The sequence below is a fragment of the Phaseolus vulgaris genome, chromosome 7 (genome assembly GCF_000499845.2).
Source record: "Phaseolus vulgaris cultivar G19833 chromosome 7, P. vulgaris v2.0, whole genome shotgun sequence".
In the NCBI taxonomy this organism is placed as follows: Eukaryota; Viridiplantae; Streptophyta; class Magnoliopsida; order Fabales; family Fabaceae; genus Phaseolus; species Phaseolus vulgaris.
Window position 1 is genome coordinate 3,200,027 of NC_023753.2, and position 19,326 is coordinate 3,219,352.

At 31.3% G+C, this 19,326-nt stretch overlaps 3 protein-coding genes across 3 annotated transcripts; 2 read left to right on the forward strand and 1 right to left on the reverse strand.

Annotated features, from left to right (window-relative positions):
• Positions 1–1,596: 1,596 nt before the first annotated feature.
• LOC137827655 (triacylglycerol lipase 1) lies at positions 1,597–6,926 on the forward strand. The gene is made up of 9 exons (XM_068633875.1): positions 1,597–1,980; positions 2,109–2,228; positions 2,937–3,077; positions 3,386–3,496; positions 3,584–3,727; positions 3,800–3,840; positions 3,934–4,010; positions 5,551–5,646; positions 6,437–6,926. Exons 1-9 carry the CDS (start codon positions 1,810–1,812, stop codon positions 6,757–6,759), a joined length of 1,224 nt encoding a protein of 407 aa, XP_068489976.1. The 5' UTR covers positions 1,597–1,809; the 3' UTR covers positions 6,760–6,926.
• A 1,043-nt stretch (positions 6,927–7,969) lies between these two features.
• On the reverse strand, positions 7,970–10,000 carry LOC137828808 (gallate 1-beta-glucosyltransferase 84A24-like). The gene has a single exon (XM_068635520.1). It carries the CDS (start codon positions 9,590–9,592, stop codon positions 8,081–8,083), a length of 1,512 nt encoding a protein of 503 aa, XP_068491621.1. The 5' UTR covers positions 9,593–10,000; the 3' UTR covers positions 7,970–8,080.
• Positions 10,001–16,982: 6,982 nt separating this feature from the next.
• On the forward strand, positions 16,983–18,700 carry LOC137827819 (gallate 1-beta-glucosyltransferase-like). Its single transcript, XM_068634159.1, has one exon. The coding sequence runs from the start codon at positions 17,143–17,145 to the stop codon at positions 18,601–18,603; it is 1,461 nt and encodes a 486-aa protein (XP_068490260.1). The 5' UTR covers positions 16,983–17,142; the 3' UTR covers positions 18,604–18,700.
• Positions 18,701–19,326: the final 626 nt, after the last annotated feature.

The window sequence follows — 19,326 nt, forward strand, 5'->3', positions numbered from 1 at the left end:
TGACCATTTTTGTTCTCTTAATTTGCACAATTCCATGAACAAGAAAATTGGGTGTTTTTTCCCTGCTCCCATCAATTTTCAAAAAGACTAATTTATTCTCTTTTTAAATGATTCTGAATTATTTTTTCTGAAAGTTTTTCCGGGACATTCTTTTTAGAATTCATGAAAAATATTTTCCAGAAAAGAAATAGAATTTCTAGAAAAGTTTTTTTGAAAAAGGATTTTTAGAATAAATTTTTGGAATATATATGAAATGAATTTTTTGGAATAATTAAAAAGAATCTAATGTTAATGTGTGTTTCTTCATTTGACCTTTTTATAGTGACGAGACTGAGAAAAAGAAGGAAGAAGAAAAAAAGAAATATTTTTAATTTTATTCTAAGAGAAATAAAAAAGGACCTAAATTATTTTTGAGGCCAGTCCAGAAGTACAACACGTGGACCAATAAAAGAGAGTTCTTTATATACACTTCACAGTTGGTAGAATAAGTAATAGAGTTTAGTTATTAATGCTTAATAATTCATTATAATATGAACAAATGAAAACGATGATGGATAAGATAATAACAGATCCAATCCTTCTTCACTGCTTTCAAGTGCGCGTGGATTATGCTTCTCAACACATTTACATAACTGCTAAACGGTAATTTTGTTGGCTGCCCAAAACCATTCCATGAAACTTCCCTTATCAATATGCTTCCAAAAATACATGCAACCAACTGAATCGAGTGTCTTTTAAGTCATTATGGGACGTTTCCAACATTTTTCACCCATGTGGATTTCATTTTATGCAATATATTAATGTTAAAAAATACAAATAATATGCATAGAAAATATAAAGTGTTATTACATGACTTTATTATTAAATTTTCTTTTTCTTTTTCGACTTTTCATTGATAACTTGAACTTTCGGTTTGGGTTAGCTACTATATTCTATAGACTTGGACATATTCTTAGACACTGCATGTCGATTATCATTCAGCTATTGGATTTGAGTCAACTCTCAAATCAATCTTAAATGGGTGTGTACTTACAAGAAGCTTGGATAATAAAGTCATAATCAATTTGTTTAATTATCAGATAAAAAAAACACTATACTTATCTATTAAACTGATCACTTATTTATAGTGATTATTGTTTGAGTTTTAAATTTAATTGGACTTTATTTTCACATCTTACAAATACAAAATATATTTTTAATGTTTTGAACTTATTTATTAAATTTTTATATAATGTTATTTTATTTTATTGTTTATTTATATTATTTTAATTTTTAATATATGATGATTTTTTAACATCTCTAACTTGTTCCGTACATAAATAATAATAATATATTGATTTGACAGGTTTATCTATATAATTGTATGTTTTGAAATATACCAAAGTCCTTAATATTTAATACATGATAATATGGATGTTTACTTCAGTTAATAAAAAAATATTTTAGATACATAAGTAATCTTTTTAGTTTTATGAATTTAAACTATAAAGCCTGAAAAATAATATTTTTAAAGATGGAGAAATTAAAATGAATATTTTAAATATAAAAACAAATTTTTAGCTGTAAAAAAATAAACGAAGGAAAAAAAATGAAGATAAAGCGAATGATAGGTTAACCCTGTGGCACGCATCAGCGAGAGAGAGTAATAAACAGTTTCAGAGCTCCGATGTTTCTTACAGTGTTACGTTGGAGTTCTGAGAAGAACGCGCGGGGAGAGGCGCGTGGTAGATTATGAATGGTGGAACCTGGAAGCAATATTGAGTGATAGTTGCAGCGAAGCAGAGGATCACAGGTGGATGCATTGGAGGGATGATGGGGATTCAGAGGTTCTTCCTCACTCTCGCCATAACACTCTCCGTACTGATCGGAAACGGAAACCCCGTTCTCAGCTTCGACGGCGGTGGTAGCCACCAAAAACAGCAACCCACTCTGTGCCAAGAGCTCATTATCCCCTTCGGTTACCCCTGTTCCGAATATACGGTGCCTGCAATCTTTCACTTCTGAATAAACTTCTTCTGTCTTTCTATCGTCATATCATATTCTGTTTCTGTTTTCTTTTAATCTGAAAATTGAATAACCAACTCCTTTGTTCGTTTTGTTACTCTCAGACTCAAACGCAGGACGGTTTCTTGTTAGGTCTTCAGCGCGTCTCTTCTCCTTCTTCTCTTCGTCTTCGGAACCGTGGAGAACGAGGTCCTCCGGTTCTGCTTCTGCATGGCTTATTCATGGTCGCTTCCTCATTTTACTCTTCTCTTTCGTCACAATTCATGCAATAAATGCGTTGACTAAACTACAATATGCTGCTTGCTTGCTTCCGTCGATCACATCCGACTTAATATTTTGGTTTTCAATTTCCTCATTCTGTTTATCATATTGACTCGATTGGCTTTGACTCAAGGATTCCACGGTCTATTATAAGTTTCACCTTTTTTTTTTCGTTTACTGCTGAAGATCCAAACGGTTCGGTGGTTGATTTGATGTCTAGGATAGTTCACTTCTATGTTTGCACAGTTCTTGGGCTGTGTTTGGGATATTTTTAAGTTTTTCTCCTTTACAACCAAATTTGAAATGAGTAAACCCTCAATTTTTAATCTCAGATTATTACTCTCTCTCTTACGGGGACCTTTTAAGGTAAAAGAAAAATGTAAGTAGTTCATTGAATATTAGAAATCATTCTAAGTAGGGCTCCCAAATATCCAAAGTTAGGAAAATATACCAGGAACTAAATCGATTGATGTTCAATGCTTGAGAGATAACTTATATTATTATTACCTTGAGGAGTCGTTGGGATATGTTCAGGTCGAAACATTTTGTATCATGTTTTAACCTTTGACTTTTTCAGGAGGAGAATTCTCTAACACTTGATGGTGGGAAATTCTTTTTTAAATTTTAAACTGTATGATTGAATCTAAGCAGTGATTTGTTGATGCGATCAGGCTGGTGACGCATGGTTTCTAAATACCCCGGACCAATCACTCGGCTTCATACTTGCAGATCATGGTTTTGATGTTTGGGTAGGAAATGTGCGTGGAACACGCTGGAGCCATGGGCATATATCTTTGTCAGAGAAGAATAAGGTGGATAGTTTGCCTTTTCCTTCGTGTTATAAAATTCATTTAGTGTCAGTTGGCTGTTTGTGATAGTTTTAATTGTTTTATTATTTTCAACAAATGAAGCTGATTTTTTTATAAATGTAAACCATTGGAGAAATATCAGGTTGAAATGGGATATATTCTTCTTTTTCTATTAAGGGACTAAGGATGTATTTGATAAAACAGAAAATATAGCATTGAAGTTCGGTACTGAAATATTTAGTTAAGTTTGTTATACATTTCACCTTGTCTGTGATGTGTGATCAATTGAGCTTGGGTTGATCCCTTTGTAGCAATTCTGGGATTGGAGCTGGCAGGAATTAGCCCTGTATGATGTTGCAGAAATGATCAATTTCATCAATTCAGTAACAAACTCAAAGATATTTGTGGTTGGGCATTCACAGGTACTTATGATTCTTGACGTTGTCCTTTTGACTTGCTATTTAGCAGTTGCTATAGCATACTTTTATTATGTTTCCCATGCTTCATAGGGGACAATTATATCTTTTGCTGCCTTCACTCAACCGGAGATAGTAGAAAAGGTTGAAGCAGCAGCTCTTCTATCTCCAATATCATACTTGGATCATGTCAGTGCACCTCTTGTACTTAGAATGGTTAAAATGCACATTGATCAGGTATTTCTTACTTTGTTCTATTAATTTTCACTGTGGAAATGGATCCTTGATATGATTACTGGTTTTGTTCAGATGGTTCTTTCCATGGGTTTTCATCAACTAAACTTCAAAAGGTTTTACATTTTTCTACTTTCTTTTGCTTATGTTCTTCAATTTATTTTGTGTAGCAAATTTTCACTTTATTATTTTTATTATTTCACTTTCAGCGAATGGGGGGCCAATCTCTTGGTTTCCTTATGTGATACCCGCCTAAGTTGCAATGACATGCTCTCATCCATAACAGGTTCATGTCTTTCACACTGGATCAGTCTATGCTTCCGTACTTTCAGAGAAGTATTAGATTCCGAGTTCACGAGCTAGGCTGTGAATTTTCATGCTGAATACTGAATTTAGCTGTTTGTTGAGAATGTTATTGCCTTATTCAATTATGAGAACTCCAGTCTATTGTGTCTTTGAGAATGCTAAACCGTCTGTTCTATCCAAGTAATATTTTCCACATCAAGGAGTTCTCTATTACTATTGTCTGTGAGAGGACTAAAAGTACAACGGATTGATTTCTTTGTTTTCTTTTGGATCTGCGGTTGTACGTTTGTCTATTTTTATCCATTAGTAGAGCTGAGTCATCTTGTCTCTGTGATTCATAAATTGATGAGTGTGTATGATATGTGAAGACAAGATAATTGCATCGTGAAAGGATTTTTCAATCTTTTTTCCTCTCATACCCAATTAAGATAAGTTGATTTGTCACGGCAACCGTGATACTTCCTGCTATGTGCAAGCGTCAGGAACTTACAATTTGAAACATTTCTGAGTTTGCAAGGGAGTTCAACTTGGTCCAAATAAAAGAATTGCAAATTTCTGAATTCGTAAACTTTGTCTGCTTACTCAATTTAAATTGATGGATCATTGAGTTGGATGTTATGTGAAATCTATATCCTCTAGTGTAGAGCATGGAGGGGGTGCGCTTCTCTGTTAGGACAGAAGGGATGGGACAAATAGTTTGGGACAGTTTGTCAGAGGGGATCTGTTTGTTAAATAGTAGGAATGAGGATGGAAGGAATCATTCAGAGCATATTAGGAAGTTTGTATGTCGAAGGAAAACCCTTCTAAAGACAATTCTCTCTATGCCATTCGTGGAATGAAGTTTGTTTCTCTCAATTTCTCATTTGCTTTTCTGTTTCATAATCCTCTAAATTATTATTTTTTATTTAGTTTTGTCAAGATTATGTAGCAAAGACTTGTTTAGTTTACAACTCTATCTAATTTTTTATTTTTACTGATCACAAAATTATCAGTATGCTAAATTATTGTCATGCATGCACTTTTCATGAACTTGAATTTGTATTTCTGTGTATTGCATTTGGATTTTGTGTGGGAATCCGTATGTGCGTTATGCCATTGTCTGTTATTGAGATGCACCAAAGTCATATAATCAGGATAAGAAAAGTTTCCAAGGATAAGATAGTAGAGTGAAATGACCCAATTAAGTGTCTTCATTCTATTGTTTTATCGGCTTGAAAACTATCTTCACTTCAAAATAATTCTTGCCATTGCTGGTTCACTGAATTTACCTTAAATTCAACATGGTGATTAAACTGTTCAGATCTGGTTACATTGATGGCCTTGTGAAAGCATATTCTCTCTCTATTAGAGCTAATAGATGTAGTCTGCTAACATATTAACTATTTCAATAACTCATTTTGACCAATTTAATGAGAAGTTGCTCTTTTGGGTCATTTTACAAGTTTCAATAGTTTTGCTGTGTTTTTTTCCTTTCTATTTTGACAAATACTTCCACTCAAGACACTTTTGTGAAATGACAGGGAAGAATTGTTGCTTCAACGAGTCACGCGTGGAGTTTTATCTTGAACAAGAACCTCACCCATCATCCTCCAAAAACTTGAACCACCTTTTCCAGAGTATGCTTCATTATCTTTATTTGAGTAGCGTTTTAATGAGACTTTCTTTGTGGCTGTCCCAACTCCCAAGTATGTGTTAAAGTTGTTGCTCTTATGAATACAATTAATTCTTATCATCAGAGATTTTCCTCTGATCCTGTCTAATAATAATCATAGCATTTGCATGATGCCAAATAGCTAAACTAGCCTTTGTAGGGATGGTATAAGAAATATCGAAAATAAGTCTGAACTCTGGAGACAATGTTTTGTTGTGTGTACACTAGCCAGGGAAATGAATTTGATAATTTGTCTAAACGTCAACCATAATTTTTGTTGGTTTATTTTTTTGTTTGATTGTATTGCTTACCTCTTCGTGGATATTATTGATCACCTACTTAGTACTTGGCAATATGCATCAAAATAGTTCTTGTTATTTACAAACTTACAAGTAGATTAGCTAGTGAAGTTCGCTATATTTTCTTCTTTTGGTTATTTATATTCCATTACGAGGTGGGATATATGCTTATGATGTTTTTTACATCCTTTATCTTGCCAAAGACCACACGTGTACAAAAGTTCCTCACTTCCTAGCTGATGTTATTAAATATCTGATGATTTCCAAGAGCAAGTCGTTTGAACTTAAGTTAGAAATTTCTGTTCTGAGATTTCGAATGTGTTTACCTACTTTCACCGTGTTATTCACCCTGGCTTTTACTACATATTTTTGTGTTGGTCTAGAAATCAATATTCATTTTCATGTGCCATTATTCTTCTAAATGAATTGTCTCTGATGACCTCCTTTGTTCACCAGTGATCCGCAAAGGTACCTTCTCCAAATATGATTATGGAAAGCTAAAAAACATGATAGAGTACGGGAAGTTCAAACCACCAAAGTTCGACCTTAGCCGTATACCCAAATCATTGCCTCTGTGGATGGCTTACGGTGGAAACGATGCTTTAGCAGATATAACTGATTTCCAGCACACACTCAAGGAATTGCAATCCACACCAGAGGTGATTTATCTTGAAAACTACGGTCATGTTGACTTCATTTTAAGCTTGCAAGCAAAACAAGATCTTTATGACCCTATGATTAGTTTTTTCAAGTCAACCGGAAAATTTACTAGTATGTAAAGTTTGCTTCCTTCCGGCACGACGGATGTGATACAAGTCTATGGGTCCATAAAGCATTATACTTTCTGTAGAGTTAAAATGTTAATATTCTGTGGGTAGACCCCACTCAACCTGCATTTTACGTGTAAAGAATTTACAGATCTATAAAGTTCGGCATTGCAAGGTCATATTTTCCCATTTAGGTCTGCCTTCAGCTGATTGGTAAAGCTAAGGACATTTATCATAGCAAAGACATAAATGTTGAACTAAATTTGTAATTAAATGCATTTATCAAGATTATCATTAAGGTAATAAAGAAATAAATATAAACATAAAACCAATAGTTGTTAGTGTAATGGGCAATCCTGCTTAACAAAATTTGCATGCTAAGTTATGACACAACTAAGCTATTTAGCAACTGAAAAAAAAAATCATGAAACCACTCAATTATGTTTAATTTATTATTTATTGTCAATATTATTATTTTAATTTTTTATTATTATTTAATTTTAAACTTATAGTTTATTATATATTTAATTTTAAACTATCAAAGTATCATTTGTAAAATAAGATATAGGGCGGTGTGTTGTTTGTCTCGTTAGGTTGGTCCATATATTGAGACCAACCATGGGTGAGGAGTTTGTTTTTGTTGTTGATCGACGAGAATGGTCCTATGCGAAAGAACTGTTGAGTAAGATATTATCATTCATCATTTTTCATTTTGAAAGATCAAGAATAGTGATTCATTGATACCCAGAAATAAAAAAAGTAGGCATTTTTATATTTCCATTTTTATTTATGTTTTAAGTCAATTTGGACAAAAAAAATCTCCCATCGAGGAAGAAAAGTAATGATTTGACATCTAAAAAATACTTGACTATTTTAAAGACTAATATGGGCATTAAAAAAATAAATTTTTATATTTATGAAAATAATTGAGTTGAAAACAAATAATTTGTTGAAGGGTCATGATTTCACTTTTGGGAGTGTGCAAGGGCCACAATTATTGACGTTTGATGGTCTGTTTTGAAGTTCATGTAACGTGAAAGTGTTGGAAACGTTAAATTTTTTTTAACTAAAGTATTGATATTCAACGTTCATCTCCAACATGACGCTCTGAAAGATCAACCACCACTCGCCAATACGTTCAAATGTCCAAAGAATACACAGATTACAGATAATTTTATATGCTAAAAAGATGAATGTTTTTTAAAGGAATTGGAAGAGTGGGTAGTTCAAATTGAAAGGTATTGAAATTTATTTTGCCTGTGCTAATGTTTCACTGAGATACTTCCATTTAATTTATCTTATCACATGCAACAAAGATTTGATCAAAGTACACCTATATCTCCTTCACCCTAACACTTCCACGCTTTTTTATATCCTTCACAAACGCGTCAAGATTCATGGCAGAGGAGCCATTTTCAGCCACTGCGGCCTCTGCAGCTCTCTTCCACTTCAATGCCTTCTGCTTCAACTCCTCTGCTTTTGGCCCTTCTGTTGCTTCCAACAAGCACTTATTCACCACATCTCTGCTTACAATTTTCTTTTCAGTCTGACCATAACCCAGTTTAATCCCCACCCCATAAACATCCACCAAGAACTTTGCATTTGTCACCTGGTCACCCCATGCTGGAAATGTCAACATCGGCACTCCCAAAGTCAGAGCTTCCATTGAAGAATTCCAACCACAGTGTGTCACAAAACATGCCACAGAAGGATGAGCCAGCACTTCTTCTTGTGGGCTCCACTGCACCACTTTACCCTTCCCTCTTGTCTCCTCTAAGAACCCATCAGGCAGAACATAAGGCGGAATCCCAAACTCCTTAGCAGGTGGTTTTAAAACCCACAAAAACGAGATTTTAGAGTCCAATAATGCATGTGCAATTTCGGTCACTTGTTCTTGAGGCGGGCACACAACACTCCCGAAGGAAATGTACACCACAGATGCAGCTTCCCTTGAGTTCAACCACTCTATGCAATCATCTCTCTTCATAAAATCACCACGAATATCACTTGTGTCTGTTGCTGTTGGGATCTTGAACAAAGGCCCAATGGGTCTTATATGCACCAACTTTGAAAGATAGTTTATGTGATCACACTCCAGTTCCTCAAAACTATCCACCAGCACACAGAATAGCTTGGACAAGTTCTTAAACTGTTCCAATATAACTGTCGCCAGAGCTGGATATGGACTAAATGGATGCAGAAAGTTTGGAATTTCATTATATTTAAGGACTACACAAGGTAATTGAACATCAACATAAGGATCAACAAGAGAAGGAAAAGTTGCCAGTTTGTGGAAATAACTATAGTAAGCAGTGAAGACAGCAGCAGATTGAACCCATAACATGGCAGAAGGAATACCATGCTCAGCAGCTACATCACTAACCCATGGAACAAAGGGGTTGTTTATGATGCACGAAATTGGGTGGTGTGCCTCAGCATGCTCCTTGATCACTCGGGAAACATATTGCCTCCCACAGTGCTCAATCTGAGCAATGAAGTCACTGAGAGTTTTCATCTTGGAACCATCACCATCACCATCCGTCATGCCACCTTCTTCAAAGAAATCGAACTTAAGAAAACCTTCACCGACGGGAGTGACTGATTCGTGAGAGATGTTGTTAGCTGTTCGCATGAGTTTGCCGACTATCTCCGCCGTGGAGAAGGTTACAAAGAAACCCTTAGCAGCAAGGAACTTAGCAAGTCTGAGGAGAGGGTTTATGTGACCTTGTCCTGGGTAGGACACCATGAGCACGTGAATAAGAGCTTCAGACTCCATTTTCTTCTTCCTTCGCCCACTTTTCTTCTTCTTGGAGTGTATAACAATAATGTGCAACCACTGTCTCATTTATATATCATAAAACCATTGATTAAAAGAATCATGAAAGAGGAATGAAGATGATAGTTTGACATTATATTTTTTTATACATTTAACAACGAAGTCATTTAACAAACGAAGGAAGATGATAGTTTTATATTGATATATTGATGATATAACCGACGTAATATATGACCCAAATTTCGAGTTTCGTCTTTAATTTTCGCGAAGGGTTTTCCGACAGTTCAATCATTAAATGGGAGCGTTTTGAGAGTTGTGTGGATCTGTTTTGACGCCGACTAGTTCCGCGCCATCATCCACGACAGCGACTGCACACGGTCTTTGCTGTTAGAGGCGGAGTTGTTCCCGGTACGCTGTCACGTCGAACACGGCAATGACGATCTCGCTTGGTGATCTGGGAGGGATCACAACCCATGAGAACAACAACTTTTAACTCAGTCTCATAACAAAGGAATTCGTCGAGAGACAATGAAATTATGGAGATGAGCATCACCGGATAAGTACTCGGTGGTGGACAAGAGTTTGGAAAAAACATTAGAAGAATCATTATATTCGTTGACATCCAAAACATTAATCTTATCTGCTTACCACCAAATTCACTATATCCACATGTTAATTAAACACCCGCAACCTTATTAGGTTTTGCTAATTAGCACTTCCAACCATCAAATTAAATCGTGTCCCCAATTTTAAGGAGCCACATATATACCTTTAGGGAAAATCGACATGACAATATGATTATTGGCCATTTTCCATTTTTTTTATTCAAAATGATAATGTTGATTAAAGGTAGTTTTCAATCAAAACCAGCTCAAAATTTTTGTATCATATTTTACAATACTCTTTATAATTTCTTTATATAGAAAAAGGTTTAAATTAAATATATTGTGTCTCGAAATACGAGTAGTCTATCTCACTAATTTTGCAAAAAACAAAAACTAATTTTTATAAATTCTTAAAAAGAACTAAACTATTTTAATGCTTTAACCTATCATCATCCTTACTCATGTGACATGATAAAATAAAAGGGTAGATTAGTTTATTATACTAATGGAGTTTTAAACAAATAGAAGCTCCAACCGTTATATTCATTAGTATTCAAATATTTGATATATAAAAAGGATTCCATTTTATAACCGTTTCTTTTTCTATAACTTTTTTTTATCATTCTATCCTTATTTAATATATCTCATTTTATTAGTATAATGAAATATTTTGTCATTTTATATAAATTATTTAAAAAATAAAATTATTTTTTAATTTTTTAAATTAATATTAATGAATAATTTTTATATGCAAATTAATTCTCCACTATTACCTCAATCCATTATTTTAAGACAACAACAAAAAAGAGAGATCAAACCCTCAACCTTTCTCACACCAAATATCACATATCAAATAAAATCACCTTAATTTCTAATCACTCTATTTCAAGCAACTATATTCTTGGATAAAATCATCATTATTTTGTATTTACTATCAAGTCAATCTTAACCTTAATGTGAACACTATCACACTCTACAATCCCAAAACTACCAATGAAAAAAGAAAAAAGTTTGAAAAAGAGAGAATCAAACCAGAAAAAAAGAAAAAAGAATTATTTAATCAATTCATAATTTTCTTTTATATGTTATTTTTTATTTTTCAATTTTAACTAATCCAATATTATTTTTGTATATATATTAAATTTTTATTATTATAAAAAAAAATTGAATAAAAAAGAAATGCGTTGTTTGTTTCCGTTGGTATATATGTGTGTGGGTTGAGTGTGATTATATTTAATTTATACAACTCATTTAGAATTTGCTTTTAACACATTATTTAAAATATTTATTATTCTTTTAATCTTTTATTTTCTGTGCTTTTGGTGTCTTTTATTGTCTATTTTATATTTGTAAGTGTGCAGAGGGATACAAGGAAGGTACGTGGCCAAGACGGATGTGGTGGGTGGGTGGTTTAGGTTATGACTTTTGACTTATGACTACTGACTTTTTAATTCGGCATGAAAATAACCATCTACCACGTAAATCAATTTTTTTTGTATTTATTTTTAATAAATAACAATTGAAATAAAAAAAATAAAAAAAAGTTGCAGAGACAAAGACACTTTTGGTAGTTGACACATAAAATTTCACATAACAAAAGCACACAATTTCTAAATACAACCTATGCATGTGATTGGTCTCATAAACTTTTCAAAACACATGACTTTGAATAAATTAAAGTGATATAAAATTTTATGTTTTAATATTTATCCGTAGAAAGTGGGTTTGCGTGGTTAGGAAGTAACGAGTAAAACAAATTTGTAGTCATGAAAACCACTGCACACTGTTTGAATATTTGTATATACAAATATCTTTTGATTGTAGAACGATAACTTCTAGGCAACAACTTGTTTTTTTTTTAACATTAGCTAATTGTTTGTTTGATTCTCAGAGAATATTTTCAAGGAAATAATATTTTTTTTCTTAAAAATTATACATTGTTTGATGAAATATGTAAAGGCCTGTTTTATAAATTTAAATTAAATAAAATATAAATGTTTTTTTTAAATGCTATAAAAGGTATATATTATATATATTATATAATATTATGAGTTGGATTTTAAACCTAACTTAATTCCATAAAACCGGTTCATGAGGTTTACATTTATTTATATACAATGAAATGTCTCAATTTCTGATCGATATGAGATTTCCAAAATATAAAACAATCATTTTTAAAATATAAAACAAATTAAAGTAACAATATCGTAGAGAAAGGAGAAATTTAAGGTTAAATGAAGAATAAATATTGTATTATGTGAAAGTTATACATGTTACATATTATGTATTGGATAAAATTTTTTTTTCGAAACATTTCCTCTCTTTAAGCTTTAGAAATCTTTTAGTTATCTTTGAATTTCTGTTGTCATTTTTTTCTTTCTTTGATTATAACGCAAGGCTTGGAAGTGGTAGAGTTTAAAATCATTTAAGTAAAAAGAATCTAATTTGCCAGTAAGGCTTTTTCTTTCTCATATATTTAGTATTTTGTTTTTGGTTTATTTGTATGAATGATTTTTTTTATATCATGTGTTTGACTTGGGTTGAAAAAATGAAATTGTGTTAGTATAGCTTCTACTAATGTGTTTAGTTTTTAAATTAGACCACCTACACATAACTTTTAATTTTTTATTATAATAATCCATAAAAAAATTATTAAATAATAATTAAATTTAGAGATAAAAAATAATTAGTCACTATATTGACTAAATTCGATATTATTTTACAAACTAAAAAATTATTGATATTTGAAGTGGTTTTTATTATTAATAAAAAAAATATAAAATGGTTTTTAAATCAGTATCTAAGTTAACTTCCAAAATTCTAGATACTAATATTTTAGATTATAAATTAGTCTCTATTATGTTCGGATTGAATAGTAAATATGTAGGAAGGGAAGGGAGTGGATTTGTGAGGATTAAAGAGAATGTGTGAGGATATATAAGGTTGTTTGGATAAGAGTCTGTTTGGATTGGGGAAAGAATTTGTGAGGATGGGGCGAGTGGATTTGTAAATATTATATAGAATGTGTGAGAATGTGTGAAGTTGTTTGGATTGAGGGATGATAAAGTGGATTTGTGAGAATGGTTTATTGAAATTTGTGAGTGATATGATAGTTTGAAGAGAATTTATAATTTTTTTAAAGGTGTAAAATGTAAGTTTACAAATTTACTTTTGTTATTAAAAATACTTAAACAATAAGTTATAATATTTTTTTTAGGTTTCAACTACAAAACTCCAAACCACTGAAGACCTAATTTGAAAAGCAAGAGAAAATATAAATATAAATTTTAAAAAAATAAAATAAAATAAAAACACAGTAAGAGAATCGATTCTCTATGCAGTTTAAATGCAAGGAGAACCGATTCTCAATGGCACAAAAAAAAAACAAAATCGATTGTGGGTGTTTTACAAATGCATGAGAATTGATTCTCTCGTGAGTACAAAATTTCCAAAATCGATTTTCATGACTAAAAGCTAAACAAGAATTGATTCTTCTTTCCATACAAAATATCCAAAATCGATTTTCCTATATGACAAAATCGAGTTTTGTTCTACACATTGCATGCAAAATCGATTTTACCTTTTCCAGAATGCTTTGATTCCTTGCACATTGCCCTATCTGAGAAAATTGTGATGCATGCAAATGTTAGGGCAAGGGTATTAATGTAAAAATGTATGCTCCTACGTGTAATCCTCTCAAATCCGCACATTTGTGTGAAGATGGCAATTTGTTATCTACCCGCTCCTCTATCCGCATAGGCACCTCCAAAACCGAGGAAACAAATAAGGTACCCGCTCGCTAATCCTCGCTCCAACCTCATCCGCAGTAATTTAGAATATAAAATACTAACTAACTAAAACTTTTGTAGCTAATAGTTAAATATTAATTTTAAAAAAAAAATTAAAATTTTTATTAATAGTAGAAACTACTTTATATACCAATAATTTTTTTAATTTATAAAAGAGTCTTTAATTTAGTCAAATAGTAACTAATTATTTTAGTCTCTAAGATTAATTTTTATTTAATAATTTTTTTTAGTGATTTTTTTGAATAAAAAAAACATAGTAAAATTTGCATCAAATTTCTATGGATAAAAATGTGGTTGATCCAATAGAGGTATAAAAGGCTTATAGAATATTTATTAATAGACATATTTGCATGAGTTTTGTCATAGGGATGTGGTTGATATTTGAATAATAGATTTCATTGTATCACCCTAAATACAATGGTGCAGCATTGTAGAATGCATTTCGTTATTATATATTTTCAATACCGTTTAAGTATAATTTTGTATCAAGTTAAGAAAACTATTCAACATAAAAGTTTTATATTAGCTCTCGATTAAGATAAGAATCAACTTTATATATGATCTATATAATTATAAAGAATTATTGATTAAATGTTAATAATGTGTGATTGATGTTTTTAATGTAAATGATTTTATATTACTGTATTTTGAATTTTATTAGATATTTCATATGTGAGATTTGAGGAAAATTCATATGATCGAATTTGTGGTTTGACAAGTCATATGGATCTATCATATCAGAGGACTTAATTTTTATGTTTTTGTAGCTTTGTGGAGACATAACACAATGGTTGTAGTCAAATTTATCGCACATGTCTTATGAAAGTAAAATTAAGGATCTTTTTGCTCCTGTGTATGTATTGTTTACAGGTAAAGAAGTAAGGGGATATCAACTATTTAAATCTAGAATTTTGTGGGAGAAAAGAAGAAAAGGATATACTTGTGAACAATAAATATTCTCTCCTATCAAAATGAAGAGATGTAGAAAAAAAAAACATCAGCATGTATTATTTCTAAATTTATCCTAATTTATTCTCCTATTATAGTATTTTTTTTTTATTTTCCATTACTGTAAGATTTTTTAATATTAAAAAATATTATTATTTTTATTTATATAATATGTGATTTATTTTCTAATTTTATAATATATGTTTAATTTTTTTTTAATTTCAGAATTTTTGTCTTTATTTAATTTGTTATTGTTTTTTATTAATATATTGTGTATAATTATTATGTTTATGAAATTTGTTGTTGTGTTTATATTAATATATTGTGTATAATTATTATGTTTATGAGTTATAATTTATTTAAATATAATGTTTTGTGAAAAAAAATTCTATTGTTAAGTACGTTATGTATTTTTTTGTAGATTTTTTATTTTTCATTATTACAAAGTTTTTAACATTAAAAAAAATAATATTTATATTTATTTATATTTATTTATATAATATCTCCAAATAAAAAACAAATTTAATTTAATTAAATTTTAAATTTTTCATAAATTTAATTATTTTCAATTAAGTCTTCATTAAAAAAATGTTAAAATGTTTAAAAAATATATTTTATAATTAATTCTTTTATTCTCAACTCCAATTAGTATGACCGTTTGATTTTTCAATCTCAAACAAAGCAACATAAACTTAAATAATAAAAGTAATAAACTCTAATTATCTTTATCAAACATTATTATTAGTATTAATTTAATTTTTTATTCTAATACGTAATTTATAAAATAAAACAACGTATTTTTTGAAAAAAGTATTATAATTTTAAAAGTTGTATTTCACTAAGTTTAGAATATTTTATTTGAGTTTGTAAAATAAACAATCGGATCATCCATAATAAATAACAAAAGTGAAAATTAAAATATAATTTTTTTAAATAATTAATACAATATTTTTTTTAAAATAATAACTCACTCAATTAAAAATAATTTACCATATTTTAAAATCTAATTAATATTAAAAATAATTTTATATATTTTCTAACTTATATTAAAATCGTAACAAGACTAAATATACTTTTTCTTTTTCCTAGATCGGAGGTGATCGATAGAAGTGCGGTATCAGAAAGAAAAACTAAGTTTCTCTTTGCTTCCGAGTGAACACATTCGGATTGAAAAACAAGAAAATTTTTTATTTGTTTCCACTGATTTTTACGGTAAAAAATGCGGTGTAAAAGAAAACCAAAAATCATCTCATGTGCCAAGAGAAGAAAAACAATCAAATCCTAAAATATTTACATCATATCATAAAAAGGTAAAAACTATCCTTAACAATTATTTTTTATACACATGTAAAAATTATGAAATAATAATAATATATTTAAAATAAAATAGAAATACTATATATAAAAAAGTAAAAAAATTATAAATAATAATAGTAACTAAAATAATAATAATAAATACAAATTACATACTTAATAATAATTAAAACAAATTATTAAATAATAATATTAACAATAATAAAAAATATTTTAATTTTTATTTGATTTGATTTTATGAAAATACTTTTTATATATTTATTAAATTTTAATTAATTAAAATTTATACAAAAATATCTCATATTTTATTATTTAAATATTTTTTAAGAAAAAGATAAATTTATAAACTTACATTTTATACATTAAAAAAAAATCTCTTTAAAATCATTCTATCACTCACTAACTTCAATCAACCTTCCTCACAAATCCACTTTAATATACCATAATCTAAACAACCTCATTTTCTTTACACTTTCTCTCAAATCTACTCCATCAAATCTTCTCCCCAATCTAATCATAACCTAACTAAAACAAATATACTCACTTCATAACTATTTTAACAATATAATAATATATTGATATTTTAAGTTAAAATTAATATTTTGAAATGTATAAAAAATATATTTTATTTTAGGAAGAAATTATTTGTTACTTTTTTTCTCATTTTCGGTTTATAAATAATAAAATATTATATTTTTTAAAGATAATTAATATAAATAAAATTTAAAAATAAAATAATAATATATTTAATTGTTAAATAAATGAATGACAAGTGTCTATCAGTCCTGGTCTTTACTTTATGGCTGTAAAAGTATATCCCCTTTATTTGAGATAGCTTTCACAATAGAAGAAGCGTGTCAGAAAAAGTGAGTTCTAACACCTCCTTCTTCCTCCTATTTAACCCCTCCTATTCATCCTAAGGAAAAAGCAAGGTGAGTGATTAATGGGATCTGAAGCTCATATTCACGTGCTTATGGTGTCCTTCCCAGGACAAGGTCACATAAACCCTCTCCTTAGACTTGCCAAGATCCTTGCTGCTAAGGGTTTCTTTGTAACCTTCTCCACGGCGGAGACAGCTGGCAAACTCATGCGAACAGCTAACAACATCTCTCACCAATCAGTCACTCCCGTCGGTGAAGGTTTTCTCAAGTTCGATTTCTTTGAAGATGGTGGCAGAATGGATGGTGATGGTGATGGTTCCAAGAAGAGAACTCTCACTGACTTCAGTGCTCAGATTGAGCACTTTGGGAGGCAGTATGTTTCCCGAGTGATCAAGGAGCATGCCGAAGCACACCACCCACTTTCGTGCATCATAAACAACCCCTTTGTTCCATGGGTTTGTGATGTAGCTGCTGACCATGGTGTTCCTTCTGCCATGTTATGGGTTCAATCTGCTGCTGTCTTCACCGCTTACTATAGTTATTACCACAAGCTGACAACTTTTCCCTCTGATGTCGATCCTTATGTTGACGTTCAATTACCTTGTGTGGTCCTTAAATACAATGAAATTCCAGACTTTCTGCATCCATTTAGTCCATATCCAGCTCTGGGGACAGTTATATTGGAACAGTTTAAGAACTTGTCGAAGCCGTTCTGTGTGCTGGTGGATAGTTTTGAGGAACTAGAGCGTGATCACATAAACTATCTTTCAAAGTTGGTGCATATAAGACCCATCGGTCCTTTGTTCAAGATCCCAAGAGCAACAGACACAAGTGATATCCGTGGTGATTTTATGAAGAGCGATGATTGCATAGAGTGGTTGAACTCGAGGGCAGCTGCATCTGTGGTGTACATTTCCTTTGGGAGTATTGTGAGCTTGCCTCAAGAACAAGTGACCGAAATTGCACATGGATTAATGGACTCTCAAGTCTCGTTCTTGTGGGTTTTAAAACCACCCAATAAGGAGTTTGGGATTCCGCCTTATGTTCTTCCTGATGGGTTCTTGGAGGAGACGAGAGGGAAGGGTAAAGTGGTGCAGTGGAGCCCACAAGAGGAGGTGCTGGCCCATCCTTCGGTGGTGTGTTTTGTGACACATTGTGGTTGGAATTCTTCAATGGAAGGTCTAACATTGGGAGTGCCGATGTTGACATTTCCAGCATGGGGTGACCAGGTGACAAATGCAAAGTTCTTGGTGGATGTTTATGGGGTGGGGATTAAACTGGGTTACGGGCAGGCTGAAAACAAAGTTGTGAGCAGAGAAGAGGTGAAGAAGCGTTTATTGGAAGCAACAATAGGGCCAAAAGCCGAAGAGTTAAAGCAGAAGGCATTGAAGTGGAAGAGAGCTGCAGAGGGTGCAGTGACTGCAAATGGCTCCTCTGCCAAGAATCTTGATGCGTTTGTGGAAGACGTAAAAAAGAGCTCCACTGTTAGGGTGGAGGAGGCGTCTTCTCATGAAAAGAAGTAAGTGTGTTGTGAGGGTGTAATTGACAAATAAATGTTTAAATATCTCAGTGATAATTGAATGCAAAAGTTAAATTAATTCTGCCCACTGTTTAAACAAATACTACGGTTCTCTCTCTATTTGTATTTATATGCTTTTTTTTTTATTAATGTATTTTCGGTCCTTTTTTTTTTTTTTGGAGATCACTTAGATACACGCTGACGTATGCACGGTTAGGTCGATCAGTACATATAATCATTAACGTTCAAAACAAGTTAGTAAAACTAAAGTATTTTAAGAATCAAGTAATACTATTCTAAGTGTGATCTATTTCAGTAATCAGACCTAATAAGGTAAATCTATTAAAATAATATAAATAGTATCATTTATTATTGGACACCTACCTGAAACCTAATCACCTGTTTTATTGACTTGAGCGTTGGAGTGTCTTCTGCAAGTAATTCATTTGGTATTCACCCGAGATCGATAATCAAAGGAGAAACACGAAGGCGAGAAAGATCTCAGTGAAACCATAACAAGTTGTCCGACCGAATGAGAAAGACGAAAACTTCAATAGTTCTCTAGCTCTCATCTCCACATAAACCATTAATTTTTTTAGGATTATATCTATGTGAAGGTGGTTTTTTTTTTCTCAGTTTGAAAACTTTAATTAAATTGATTTTAAGCGATAAAGTATTAAATTAGAGAAAACAGGAGAGACAGTTTAAAATTGTGTTTGGATAAAGC